This window comes from Puccinia triticina, chromosome 12A, assembly GCF_026914185.1.
Source record: "Puccinia triticina chromosome 12A, complete sequence".
Lineage (NCBI taxonomy): Eukaryota > Fungi > Basidiomycota > Pucciniomycetes > Pucciniales > Pucciniaceae > Puccinia > Puccinia triticina.
The window spans coordinates 3,123,714-3,138,538 of NC_070569.1; the positions used below are offsets into that span (position 1 = coordinate 3,123,714).

General features: G+C 43.3%; 1 protein-coding gene across 1 annotated transcript; it reads right to left on the bottom strand.

Moving 5' to 3' along the window:
- Positions 1-3,035: 3,035 nt before the first annotated feature.
- On the bottom strand, positions 3,036-4,730 carry PtA15_12A276 (uncharacterized protein; the record flags this gene model as incomplete). Its single annotated transcript, XM_053161868.1, has 4 exons — positions 3,036-3,140; positions 3,906-4,177; positions 4,256-4,330; positions 4,409-4,730. 4 exons carry the CDS (start codon positions 4,728-4,730, stop codon positions 3,036-3,038), a joined length of 774 nt encoding a protein of 257 aa, XP_053025843.1.
- Positions 4,731-14,825: the final 10,095 nt, after the last annotated feature.

The window sequence follows — 14,825 nt, forward strand, 5'->3', positions numbered from 1 at the left end:
TGTAATACCTCCTTGGAGCTTGAAATATTTTCTAGAGAGTGTATTCTTATGGCAGAAAAAATTTGGGGCCGTTTGGAGCACCATAGATAAGGTTTTGGGGGTTTGCCTTAGTATCCAATCCTCTGTTCTTCCATCCCTGCCCGCAGTGGTGTCTTGTGGTGTTACTTACACCCTCCTGTTTGGTAGACTCTTTCAACAACTACTTTGAATCCATTTCCTGTAGTTGTCTAGGGTAGCCCGAGATTCCTCTTCTCTCCAAGCTGCCCGAGTATGGGTTGTGGATAATGGCCTCCCCTTGTTTCACACTATTTTACCATCCTCAGAATTGACTTCTGCCTCATGGTTTTGTGAGAAGAGGGGGGCCGTGACCCTTGGGTCACCAGGCTCCTTCCAGGTTCCCTGGATAGAACTCTCTAAAGGTCTGAGCCCAACCCTCAACTCCAGGAGTCTGGAGCCCTGCTCAGAGCTAGCCTGTTCACGCCCCATACTAGCTATGCGGTTATCTAGCGCTTGCGCTTGCATACATTTGTGTTAAATTTTGTTAACATTCTACTACCTGCTCAATGAGCTGTTCTAGATCCTTTGGTATGTCTATCTGTATCTGATTGCGCTGTTTATGGCCAAACCGTGATCCCCTTGAGAGCGCGTCGGTGCGGTTCTCTTTACCCTTTTTGCAATTAGGTTGATCTGACGCTCTATCAGTGTCTTCTGGATGACTTTCCATTCTTCATTTACGAACCTATCTTTTGACTTCCTTTTGTTCACCGCTGTCTCCATCGTTGTATTATCTGTCCACACAATGAAAGTTTTGCCCGCTCTTGCGCCTAACTTGATTAGCATCAATAGACCTAACCGTACCGTGATTGTTTCCAAACGTGATATCCTCTCCTTCTTGATATCGAGCTCGTCTGATATCCCCCTGTCCAATTCTTCGCGCGACCGGAGGAGGAACTGTGCCCAATTTTTCCCCTATCATAACTCCAATCCCAAAACTTGTTGAGGCATCGCCTACCCAGCCCACTTCGGTTGGTTTGGATGACCCTATCAGCCGCGTGGGTTTGAAGCTCTGCAAGGTTGCCAGCCAGACGCGGAAATCCTCTTTGACGTCGGTTGGAAGTGGTTGTCTCTTGTCTCTATAGACCCAGCTCTTCAGCCACCTGTATACGCTGCATAGGTAGCATTGTAGCTGCGGGAGGATATACAATACGTGGTTAAGTCGACCGGCAATGATCTCCACCTCGTTATACCAAAACTCCGCTCCGGTCTCCAGAAATTCTTTTATCTGGTAAATTCGTCTTGCGAGTTTGTCAGATGGTAGCCGGACAGTCTTCTGGGTTCCGTTCCATATGAATCCGACATATTTCTGTTCCTCTGCAAACGGGGAGTACTTTTCTTTGTTTGTCTTCACCCCTAGGTCGTCTGATCTCCTTACCACGTCCGTCATGACTAGGCTTGATTCTTTCTTTTTTACAAATAAATTATTGTCGACCCACCTGAAGATGGCAAGTACGTCAAACTCTGCTAGCATTATTTGTTTCCACGCGTCCGCCGGCCTTCCGAATGAACCGCAGCCCGCTACTCCTCCAAATGCGATTCGTGTATCTAACAGTATACCATCCTCAAAGTCGCGCACCATCAGATATGGCCACTGATCTGGTCTTGTTGGTATCTGCCTGTATGCCTTCTCCCAGTCAAAAATGGCTAGGAGGATCGGTTCTTTGGTCTTCTTTAAGAATTGTGCCACAATATTGAAGTTGTCCCATGTCATCTGGAATTCGTCAGAGTCAACGAATGAGTTCACTGAGGGAATTCTGGTATCTCCGTTTGGAAATGATAGATCGTTGATTGGTCTCAAGGAGCCATCACTGTTGATTACCGCCCCCAAAGGGCTAGTTCGGAAGAATGGGAAATGCTTGTTTACTTGCTCCCTCGTGAACGGCCCATGCATCCTTCCCGCTGCCACTTCTTTCTTCATTGACTCTTCAATCTTTGCCCTGGCCTGTAGGGCGGAGCTATGATTTGGAGGGGTGTAGTATTCCTTGTACCCGTCGACGATATGTTTAGGGATACCCTGGTCAAAACCTTGTTCAAAACCAATCAGTACATCTTCAAATTCTTCCAGGAGGTTTGCCTGTTCCAAAGCCTCTTGCCATCGCGGTATATTCATCTCGCAGGACACCTTTATTGGCCAGCCTAGTTGCCAGGCCTTTAGGTTCTCTTCACCGTTTGGTTCTCTTGCGTTAACCTCCTCATAACCGTTGGTTTCCTTCCTGTCTCTGTTGTTATCACTGTCGTAGAAATTTGTACCCTTGAATCAGAAATCTACTCTCTCACGGTTTTCTCACGGCATAAAGGAGGACCTATTTGTCTATCACTTTGTTGCGCCCGTCCGGAGCACAAAACATTCCTTAAATATATATATATATTTTCCATTGTGCCAACTGGCAAAAAGAAAAGGAAGGAAAGAACATTTGGGTTCTAATCTCTTGAGATGCCAAGACTAAGAACAAATGATGGCAAAAAAAAAGGGGTGCGGGTGCGATCCCTGTAGATGCTCTTCTGGTGGATTTACTTTCTCTCTGACTAACGAGAAAAGTTAAATTAGGGATCAGGCCTACTAGCAACGGTGAAACAAATACAATACATGTATCTGTATCTTCCTGTATTTGTATCTGTTTTGCACCCAATAATATTTATTTGTATTGTATTCAAAGACCAATACTATACAAATGTATTCAAACTTTGGTATCTTGTTGCAAATACAGCCCAATACAAGATACTGTATTTTTATGTTTTTTGATAGTTTTTCTGTATACAGTCCACAGTGGCAAAAAACAAGAAAATCAAGTTTTAATAATTTATTGATACAATACTATGGTATTGTATCTTCAGGCAGATACAATACATTTGTATTTACAATTTTGTATTTTTCAACAGATACAATACACAAGTATCTGAAGATACTGTATTGTATAGTATCTGTTTCACCGTTGCTACTAGTAATTCCTTCTTTGGTTACCCTCGCAGTCGTTGTGTCAAGGGTTGTCGCGGCTACCCTTGTAGCCCCCCTGGCTTTGGCGTTGATTGCCTTGGCCGCTCTTCTCTTGAGCCTTTGCCGGTTTGGGGGAGGCTTGTCTTTGCTGGTTGTGTTGTCGCCCGTCAGTCTGGCGAGTTTCCGGTTGGCAAAGGTGCAGTGGTAGGTTGTTTCCTCCATTATCCCCTTTTGCCTTAGGTTGACCCGTTGTTGGGTCCCATCCGTAACGCCTGCTGCCTGCTGAGTACGGGTTGTCTGGGAAGTCAACCTCTTCAAATTTTCTTGCCTTCCCGTAGGCTTTTCTCACCACGTCCTCTCGATACACCGAGATGTTAGCCACCAAAAGCCGGCCATCTCCGAGTGTCACCCTGTGCGCCAATACGTTTGCGCAAACCTGTATGTCATACCGCAATCCGGTCATGTAGCCGTCTCGGAGGATGATTGCGTCGCAGTGCCTCTTGTGAGTGATGAGCCACCCTGCAAAGGTTTTGTGTGCTTCGGTCTCGATTTTCAGTAGTGCCGTGTGGAACCCTTGATGGTTCACCGACCACTCGTTATACGTCTGGCAATATTCATTTGGGTAAGGGTACCCAGAATACCGGGATGGGTCGGTGCTGCTATCTTCTGACTTTGGCCTCTTCTCTGCGTAGTGCATAATGGCTTTGTCCTGCCACTCTTTGTTGAAGATGGTCAATGGGAGCGGCCCTTTCAATTCCTCTAGGTTTTTCTGGAAGACAATGGTCAACCCTACGTCGACGGAGGTCGGGACCGCAGATTCGTCGCAAATCAAAATGCTTCCGGTGGTATTTGGTTTGGGTTTTCCTGCCGGGCTTGGTTCTTCTATCCCTTCGGTTGAATAGCTGTCCTTGACGGTCGGGATCGGCACTTTGAGTCCCTGGATGATTAGGGGGGGCGGTACCTCTTGATTCTGGTTAAGGCTTGGTGTTGCCGGGGCCGGTTTTGACATTGCTCTCCCTAGGCCGGCGCTGATGTCGTAGAAGCGAGTAGCCATTGCCTGGTTCCCCTCGGATTCTGCCTTCATTGCCCGTTCGACCATCGCCACCAACATCTCTTGGGCTTTCCTTGCGGGTATCGCTTCCAACGCGACCACCGGTTCTGCCTCTGTGTCTAATGGGTTGGACGCTGGTGGGATAAGCCATGCCAGGTCAGACTTCCTGTGGTTTATTCCTTTGGGTTCCGTTGGGCTATCTGTCGACTTACCTGATCCTGGTCGCGCTTTCTTGTTCTGTCCTCTCTCGTTCCAGGATACGTCGGTGATTTCCTCTGGTATATGAGCTGACAGCGGTAAGGAAATTCTCTGCTTAGTTCCTCTGGAGTTCCTTGTGCTCCGCATGTTGGCTTCCGCGCGCTTACCTCTCTTGTCGCCCGGCCTACCATTTCCTCCTAACAGTTCCTCCCACCTGTCGGTCTCCTTCGACTGGTGTGCGATTGGGTGGGCCTCTCTTGGTTGCGGTGGATCTTCCGGGACCTTCGACGTCGACCTGGTTGCGATCTTCCGTGTCGCTTCTTTCGCCACGGCTCCTTTCTTGATTTTCTTGGGTGGGTTCAAGTCTGGCACCTCGTCGACCTCTTCTTGTGGCGTCGCTGCGGGATCTTCCGTGCCCTCCTCGCGCTGTGGTTGAATTCCTGCTAATTGTTTTACGAATGCCGTCGCTTGCTGCATTGAGTTTGACATTTTTGTTGTGAGGACTAAGGATGAAAGAGAGCTAAGCGAAAAAAATAGGTGTCTCTTATCCTTTCTCGGTAGTCGGTTGGGGTTGAAACCTTGATGAGGATTATCCCGTTCCGATAAGGTTTCCTTGGCGAAAAAAGATTCTACACCTGGCGGTAGGTGGTGTATAACCTTGTCGGGCTGGTTCCGGTAAGGTTTCTTAGCCGACGGTACACAGTTCCCGACTCGTCCGGCTTCCGCCCGGCTGGGTCTGTGGGTCTATCCGCAGCTCCAAGCCTGCGCGTGCTGCGCCACCTGCCGCCAACGCTTCTCCACTGCGCGGCTCTCTCCCTGGGCTTTTGCCGCGGAGGGCACATCTTGGTCCACAGCTTCTTGGACCTTATCACCTCCCGCTGCGCTCCCGGTAATTGGCAAGGAAATCCGCCCCCCGGCTACACAGGGTCTCCCTGAGGAGTGCTAATGCCGTGAAGCTTAACATATGTCTCAAAGAGTGTATTCTTCTGGCAGAAAAATTTGTGGCCGTTGGGAGCACCGTAGATAAGGTTTTGGGGGTTTGCCTTAGTAGGAAATCCGCCAAATCACCCCCGGCTACACAAGGTGTCCCTGAGGTGTGCTAATGCAGTGAAGCTCAGCATATGTTTTAAAGAGTGTATTCTTGTGGCATACAAAAATTGGGGCTATTTGGAGAACCATAGATAAGGTTTTGGGGGTTTTCCTTAGTAGGAAATCCGCCAAATTAACCCCCCTGTTCCACAAGGCCTTCCTGATGGTTTCTACTGCTGTAAACCTCAACATATTTTCTAGACAGTGTATCTAGATTGCTGTAAAATTTTGGGAGTGTTTGGGTTCTCCAGTGAGGAGATATAAATATTTCTCTATTTTCTGGGATTTTTTGTAAAATTAAAATCCCAACTCCCGTTTGGGATTGCGGAATTACAATTCCGACTCCCAAAACGCCCCCGGGTCAAAATATGGCTGCAAGGACCCGGGAAAGACGTCCCAAGGTGGTCCGCGCAACGTAAATTGCATTTGGGAGTCAATTTTTCAAGTTGTCACCAGGAAAAAACAATGATCACTTTTCTGCAAGTGACATAAAAAAGTACAAAGGCGCCTTTGTACTTTGCTATGTCACTTGTTGACAAGTGATAATTGTTTTTTCCTGGTGTGTGGGAGTTGATTTCTCAACCCCCTTTTTTTATCATCCCACCAGGAACGCTGCGCACACTGCGCACTTAATTTGAGTCACCAGAAAAATTTAGGGTCAGCTTAAATGCACTCCAAACTTTTACTTTGTGCACAGCACTCCACATTTTTGGCTTTGGGGGGCCAGCACTCCAAAAAAGTTTGAGTGCCTTGATTTTGTGCTCCCAAAAAATGGAGTCTCCAGATGGGCTGTTTGTTGGAGTACACAACTGGGTACTCCAAAATTGACCAAAATAGGGGAGTGCAAATAGATGGACTCCAAAAAAATGGAGTGCAACCCCAAGCACTCCACCTTTTCAGTGAAGGATTTTGGCTTTGCACTCCAGCTGGCAAATACCAAATTGAGTACATTGGGGTGCATTCCAAGGCCCCATTTGGCACCAATATAAATATAGGTGATATAATCACCAATTAATTCAATAAAAAATACAAAATTCAACATAAAGCCTCCAAAACCTTTTTTGTAGGCAACCTACAGTGCTGATCTCTTCAACTGATAACTCAGATACAACTGATTCAGTAATATTCAGCACCATAATACAATTATATTGCTTTTGACCAATGTGAAGCAATATAATGGTATGATGGTACTGAAGATGGTTGGATAAGTCTATTCTGAGTTCACAGTTGGTAGGCTTCCTACAAAAAAATAGTGGCTTTATGTTGAATATTGTATTTTTTACTGAATTAATTGGTGATTATTTCACCTATATTTATATTGGTGCCAAACAGGGCCCAAGTCTCCTTTTTTTGCAGTGCCCACAGCACATAGCCATAAATCAGGGCACACCCCACTTGATGACTGGCCATTGAGTGGAGTACACACCCCACTCAATCACCCGCCATTGAGTGGCATACACACACCCCTTGATGACTGGTCTCTTCTGGTAATTACGGGGGAAAAAAAAATCTCCTCTTGATGACTGGTCTGCGCCGGTCATTGTGGGGGGTAACACACCCTGACCCCGGCCATTGAGTGGGATTTGTACTCCACTTGATGACCAACCATCAAGCCAAGTACACACCCCACTTGATGGCCAACCATTGAGTGGAGTACACACTCCCCTTGATGACCGGCGATCAAGCGGAGTACACACCCCAGTCAATGGACAATGAACAAGTAGATTGCCACTCAATGGTCATTGAGTGGAGGAGACCCACTTAATGTGACAGCTCTGTTTATGAAGCTTAGGGCAAAAAACCCGTCAAAATAAGGGTTTTGGGCCCTAGCACTATAACTGTGCTGATGTAAACACTGGTAATTTAAATTACCAAACTTGTTACGTGGCAATTATGGCCACTACAAGGGTTTTTACACTCTGTAACAGAGGAGGAATTAATTATGTAATTAATAATATGTAATTATTGATTACAGGGAATTAATTTGGCGTAAAAGTAGGTGGTAAGCGCTTAAGCTGATTGGCTGCTTGACAGAGGCGGTGGTCTTACGGCAACTACTTATAAGGATAAAGCTTTAAATATGCTAATAAGGGATTTTTGATGATTTAAAGGGTTTAATCCAGTGGATTTTACGTGCTGGGGATGGTTTATAAGGAAAAGTGGCTACTTCTGTAGCAGAGGAGAATATTCACGGCAACTTACAGTTTATGGGCGGTGAATGGTCTGGGGGATCTTTTCCTGAGGGCCAAATAGACCTCTATTTATAGAGGGGACTTCAGTGGGCGTAAACACTGAGTCCTTTTCTCCCTATGGGAGTATCCTGGGTTGTAGCCGTGAAAAGGGCTTGGCTGTGGGTATTTTAATTGTATTAAAATAGACTAATTTCCCTGACTCTGTCACATGACATATTTATAACCAATTGTCATGTGAAAGAGCTTCTGTAGAAGTCTACATAATACTTTCACGGGGTATTTTTACACGAGTAATATTACTCATTAATGTATAACAGTTTAATTTTATGTACACTGTTTGTTTACTAAGTTTATGTATGTAATACTAATTTTGGGCGCTTTCTGTGGCCAATTCTTATTTATACAATTAGTACATGAAGGAATAGGAATAAGGGGGTACTTTGAGTGGGTGACCCCCCTTAATTTATGATGAGGAATCTGAATCTGCAATAATAATTTAATAATTATTATTATTTATTAAGTTATTGCAGTCTTTTGGATACTTGTTGTATCTCTAAGGCTGACACTCGCCCCCTCTAAAAAAGGTTAAATTCTGAAATAATTTAATCTTTGTGTTTAGAGTTCTTGAATCTTCTTAGATATTTATCCGCATCTTTAATGTCCTTTTCTGGTAGCCATTCATCTTCATGAATTGGGTTCCTGTATCTGACAAGGTATAACTTATCTTTCTCTCCTCTGATCTTTTTGTCTTTCAAGATCTTATGAATTTTCTTCTCCTCTGACTCTTCAAGTGGAGGTACTTCTGCTTCAGGTATTTCCTTGCGTAAGGGGAATAATTCAGCATCTGATTCATTATAGTGTTTTAGTAAGCTTACTGGGAATGTAGGATGTTTCTTTTCTAATTCTCCATATAGTTCTACTTCTACTGCATTTGGTCCGTGTAATGCTTTGACTACAAATGGTCCTACAAATGCATTCCTCAGTTTCTTAGGTCCTTTAATATTAGTAAAGTTTGTGGTTGATATTAATACTAAATCTCCTATTTTGAAACTGGGTACTTTATGCTTTTTGTCCCATTTTTCTTTGCTGTATTCAAATGCATTGTCCATGCTTTGTTGAGCGTGTTTTCTGGCTTTGTCCAGCATATTTTTAAAGCTTGCTGCTGTGGGATGTACTTCTACCAAGTCCTTTTTCAGGCTGTCTTGTGGTAGTCTGGGGTTCCATCCTTTTTCTAGAATAGCTGGTGTTTTCCCTGTTGATGCATGGGTTGATGTCCTGTAGGCTAGTTCCAAGGCTGGTAATAGTGTGACCCAGTCATGGGTAAATCTGTCAGAGTCTTTAAACTCTAATCCATAGGCACAGAATCTCCTTAGCATGTCTTCTAAAGTCTGAATCATTCTTTCTGCTAGCCCATCTGTTTGTGGATGGTATGCTGTTGAGAAGGAGAGTTTAGTACCAAATAGGCGGTACAGTCCTCTCCATAGATCTGATGTGAACTTGGGGTCTCTGTCACTGATGATGTTTTTGAACAGTCCTGTCCATGAAATCACTTGTTGCCAAATCATTATGGCTGTGTCCATAGCTGTATCATCTTTGTGGCATGGTAGGAATATAGGTGTTTTACTAAATCTGTCTACAATAACTAGACATGCATTATAGTTTTTCTTTCCTCCAGGTGGTAATCCTGTGACCCAGTCCATGTTAACTGTTTCCCATGGTCTGGTGGGTTCTTCTATTTTTATCATGTGTCCAAACCTCTTGCCTGTTGCTTTGTTTGCTCTCTGGCATCTTTCACATGTAGTACAGTATGTTTCTACATCTTGTTGCCATGTTGGCCACCATGCTAGATTCCTTACCCTGTCTTCTGTTCTGTCTGAAGATAGGTGGCCTGATGATGTACTGTCATGGCATTCATGTAGTAGTGTATTGATCAATACTCTGTCCATTACAGTTAGTACACATGTATGTTTGGATCTGTGATAGATGATTCCGTCAAACATGTGGAATCTTCCCTCTTGGTATGATTTTTTCCATGCTGTGTCTAATGCTGCAATCAGGTCATCATCCTTTGAATCTGTTTTGGACAATATTTGTACTAGTAATGTACAGTTCTTGTCTTGTTTATAACTATTTCTGATTTCTTCAAAGAATTCATCTTCTAGTTCAGTGATGCTAATTCCCATGATTGGCAGTTCATCTGGGTCTTCAGGCGCCCAGGCTGGATTGTCTGGTGTGTTTGGTAGAGACCATCTAGAAAGTCCATCTGCATTTTTGTGCAATCTCCCTTCTTTATGAATTATTGTCATGTTACCTCTGTACACTTGAATGGATATCTGCCATCTAAGCATATGTCTGTTAGAGGTTTTCATATTGATGAGTGATTTTAGTGCAATGCAGTCTGTAATTACATCAAAAACACTTCCATCTAGATAGTAGTGGAGTTTCTCTAGTGCCCAAACTAGGCATAGGCATTCCAGTTGACTTGCTCCATAGCGTGCCTCAGTCTTCTTAAGTTGTCTGGATATGAAACAAATGGGACCCTCTACTGGTTTATCATTGATAATTTGTAGTTGGTGGAGGGCTGCTCCTAGTCCTTCCATTGAGGCATCCACATATAACACAAATGGTTTCTCAAAGTCTGGCATTAGTAATAGTGGTGCTCTGGTCAGATGTTCTCTTATTCTATTAAATGCCATGTGTCTTTCTGTGGTCATTTCAAAGGCTGTATCATTGGATGCTATTTCATACAAGCTTCTGGCCATAGCTGCATAGCCTTCTAGGTGTTGTCTGTAGTAGCTGGCAAACCCAAGAAAGCTTTGCATTTCTTTTTTATTTGTAGGTGCTGGTTTCTGTAACACTGCTGCTACTTTATTCTGGTCTATGCATAATGCTAGTCCTGAAACCACGTGTCCTAGTGCTTTAATTTCTGCAAATCCAAATGCACATTTCTTTAGGGAGATTTTCATATTTACATTAATTATCTTTGTCAGAACTAATTCTATCCTGCTCATATGGTCTCCCCAAGTCTCAGAGCATATGATTATGTCATCTATGTATATAATTAGCCATCCCAGTCCAAGTTCTTCACAGAAGATGGTATTCATCATTCTTTGGAAATGTGATGGGGAATTTTTGATTCCAAAAGGCATTCTAAGGTACTCATAAACTCCTTTATGTGTTATGATTCTCAGGTATTTTCTTGCACGTTCTGTCACTACATTCTGATGAAATCCTTTCAAAGCATCCATACTTGTAATGTATTTAGCTTTAGCTAGGTTAGTCAGAGTCTCCTGTATTCTTGGTATAGAATATCTGTCTGGGACTGTGTAGGTGTTCAGTGCACGGAAATCTCCTACCATGCGTGATTTAACATTATGGTAGGTTATAATTACTGGTGTGGTTATTTCCACTTCTTCATTATGCCCTACTTTCCTGAGTACATTGAGCCTTACTAGTTCATCCAGGTGTTTGGCAAGCTCTTCCCTTGCTCTGGGACTTGCTGGATAAGCTGGTCTTCTTAGTAAAGGTGGGTAGGGGCGCTCAATGTTTAATGTTATGTCCACTTCATGGCCTATGACTGCTCCTAGTGGTTCTTTATCTGATGCAAATGCAGTCTTGTTCCTGTACAGCATGTTGCGTAACTGTAGTAGTTGATCTACACTCAGTTTATCATTAAAATTAGCTTCTGCTAGTTGTTCTCTTCCAAATCTCTCCTTCTCTTCATCATGTATTTCTACTTGTTCTACAGGTAAAGGCTCTTTGGATTTAAATAGGAATTTCTTCTTTTTATTGTCATTCCCAATAGTGAAGTATCTTTCTCTGCTATTGGTTATGTCAAAGCCATAGATATTTAAGTAATCATTTCCTAGGATGAAGTGTTTACTTACTGCATCCTCTATTACAATGAACTCCACTGTCATTCTGACTGATCCTGTTGGGTGAGGAATTATTATGGGGCATTCAAATACTCCTATTGGTTTCATGGTACTACTGGCACTGTTTATCTTTACTTTTCCTAGTGGTAGAAGAATGTCTTTGTATTCTGGGCATAATTTTCTCAAGTATGTCTCAGGTACTACTGAGCAATATGCACCACTTTCAAGTAACATTTCAGCTTCTCTACCATTAAACAGTATATGTGTAATGTTGGTTTTACCAGCTGTGTAGCCTTTTCCTCTTGTAGGTTTAGTTTTCATCAGTCTAGCTTCCTGTATATTTCCTATAGGTTGTCCAGGATGCCATGCTTGTGGTAAGTTGTACTCTGTTTCAGCTTCAGCCATTGCTATGTCTATGTTGATCATATTACAAGACCCTGATGAGACTGATGACCCATCATCATGTGTTTCTTCTGTGTCTGATTGAGTCTTCTCTTCAGCTGTTTCTTCTGCCTCTATTTCAACATTGTTAATGTTTTTCTTTGGTTGAGGGCAATTGGGTGAGGTGTGGCCCATTTTTCCACAGTTGTAGCACTTCTTATCCTTTTGATAACTCTGGTCTTTTGAAGTAGAAGGTTTCTTCTCTTCTGTTTTCTCAGTTTTATCTCCTTGATATTTAGGCTTGTACCTTCTGCCAATGCGTGTACGTGTAGTTATGTCTTCTAATGTGTTAACAATATCTTCTGTACTTGCATTGTAGGGTAGTCTGCTTTTAATGGCATGCTCTAGATCTCCTCCACATTTTTTGAGGATTCTCAGGTGGACTTCATTGTCTGTTAAATTGGGCCAAATGGCTTTCAATCTGTCTTTCTGAGAGATGACCCATTTAAGTGGATTGTCCTTTTCAATATCAAAGGTGCTCTCATCAAATTTATTTTCAATTTTGAAGCGCCATGCTGGGCTTCCCCATTTACTATTGATTTGGTCTTTCCACCATTCCCAAGATTGTTTGCCATGGGTTGAGCGTAAGTCTGTGAACCAGCGCTTGGCGCAACCTTTGAAGAGGCTGTTGAGTCTTCCAGTAATTGAGGAATCACTAAGCTCAAAATCTTCTTGGTACAAATCAATTGTTTTAATGAAGTCCAGGTGGTCATATTCTCCTTCACCTCTAAATGATGGCCAGTCTTTAATTCTGGGTACATCTTTAGAGTTATCCCTCATAGTTTGGATACTTGGATTATATGATTGTTCTTTAAAGAATGGTGTTGGTGGTACTGTGTACTCCTTTCTCAAGGGTGTTTCCTCTTCTGCCATTCTTCTGAAAGGATTACTGGGTTGATGTGGTAGTACATCTTTTATTCCTTGTTTGTATGGTGTCTGGATTTGGGGTTGCACTTGTATATTGTTGCCAATTTTCTGTGCTATGTTATCCATGCTGGCCATAAGCTTACTCTGCATTTCATCAAACTTATTGTTAATTTTGATGATTTCATCTGCCATACTGTCACTATTGTGTATGATAAGTTGTTCAAGTTTATCAACTTTGTCCATTATCTCAATTATGTTTTCATCTTGAGTTTCACGGTTTTCTGACTCATGCTCACTATCTATTTTTAATTGGTCCAATTTACTGGTAATATCCAATCTGTTAATATCAGTGTGTATTGCATTTAATTTGGCCATTACTGTAGTTTCTTTAGCATTTGTCTGAATTTCTGTTGTAACTTTTTGTAGTTTATTATTATAACTAGAGGCCAAGGCGGCTGCGCCGCTGCAATCTCCAGGGAGCCACCCCCAAAAAAGCTCCATGGTGTGGAGATAAAAGTTTTTGGCATTTTAAGTGGAAAAATAAAGATATAGTGTCATTTGAACAACACTGAAACCATTAAGTAATTACACCCCATGTCCAGCTGCACCCCGTAACACACATGGCGGAATGAGCACCCCAAGGCACCCCCAGACAAGCCCTCCGGCTGAGCCCTTTTTCACCCCTTCCCTCAAGCAGTCCCAGCAATCAGATATTGCTGTAACAGCCACAAACATAGCTTGCACCAACCACACAAATAAACCCGCTCCAAAACTGTTGGAGTACATACATGCAGAGCCCCTGGCAATCTAGCCAAGTTTCCCGTGCAGACCCAACCCACCATCCACTGCCTTGCCATTGGCTTTTCCATCAGCACACCCTTCCCCAAACACGCTTGATCTACCAAGCTTACAACCCAATAAGCGCAAAGCCCCTCAACTTTGTTTGGTTCACTGGAACCCCCCCCCGCCCTCCCTCCAACAATGACTCCACAAAACATAATCTGGGTCCCTGGCGTACATGATTTGTCAATTTTTTCAAGCAAATGCACCCCCTCACAATGACCTCAATGATTGATGAAGCCAATTAATCCTACAAAAAAATCAGCTCTTCAACAAAATACTTCCAAACAACCCTCCTCCCCCCCCCCCAACTATACAATTAACAACCACTCATGAGCACAGAAAATGTTGATGTCTCTTTCACACGGTCACGGCAAAACCAAGTTTGATTCAGCATGACCTAGGGGCTAAGAGATTGACTGGGAAGGGAAGAATAACTATGGAGGATGCCTGATTGTCTGGAATAACCTTTCTGGTTGTGAACCCGTGAGCTACATGCCTGATGTTAGCTAAAACTATTTGTGGATGGGGTAGGATTAGATTAACAGTGTAATAAACCTGGTTGATAATGAGGGTGGCAACAGAAGTAAGCAGGCATATAAATCAGGGTTTTTTCCGTTGGTGAGAAGGGAAATTTTTGATTCAGAGCGCCTGTCAATTTCTGGGATATCAGGACCTCTCTGAGACATTACCCAGACAATTGGATTTTTTGGCTCCTTGCACCAATACAAGATGTGCTGTGCCCAGAAATACTTGCATTGGTTCCTGTACCATCCAATCACAGGCTTTACATACAACATCTGATGGAAGAATACATACACAATTGTTCAAGCAAAATGTTTTGGTTCAAGGCCCAATTTCACCCAGGCAATTGAGAGTCATGTTGTGTGCTTTTTTGTATTGATTTGGGTTGACATCATGGACACAGCCAAGTGATAATTCTATAAGATTAGTAATCCCACACAGTCAAAATGGTCCTACAGTGCAATCCACCCATCATTTTTAACCATTCTGACTCTCCAGGTAACCTCCTCAGTAGAGCTACAAAAAACACAACCAAACTATGAATACATACAGCGGCACAGAAGCCAATGCAGGTGTAGGTGCATTTATACCATGTCTATGTAGCTAGATTAAGATAAGGTAAGTAAAAAATGTGCCTTGCGGCAGAGCCCGACCAGTGCTCCTTGCCCCTCCCCCCCCCCCCCCCCCCCCCCCCTTCAAGAAATAAAATTGGGTTGGAGCTGGCCCCAATTCATTCCAAGCAGAATGTGTGCCAC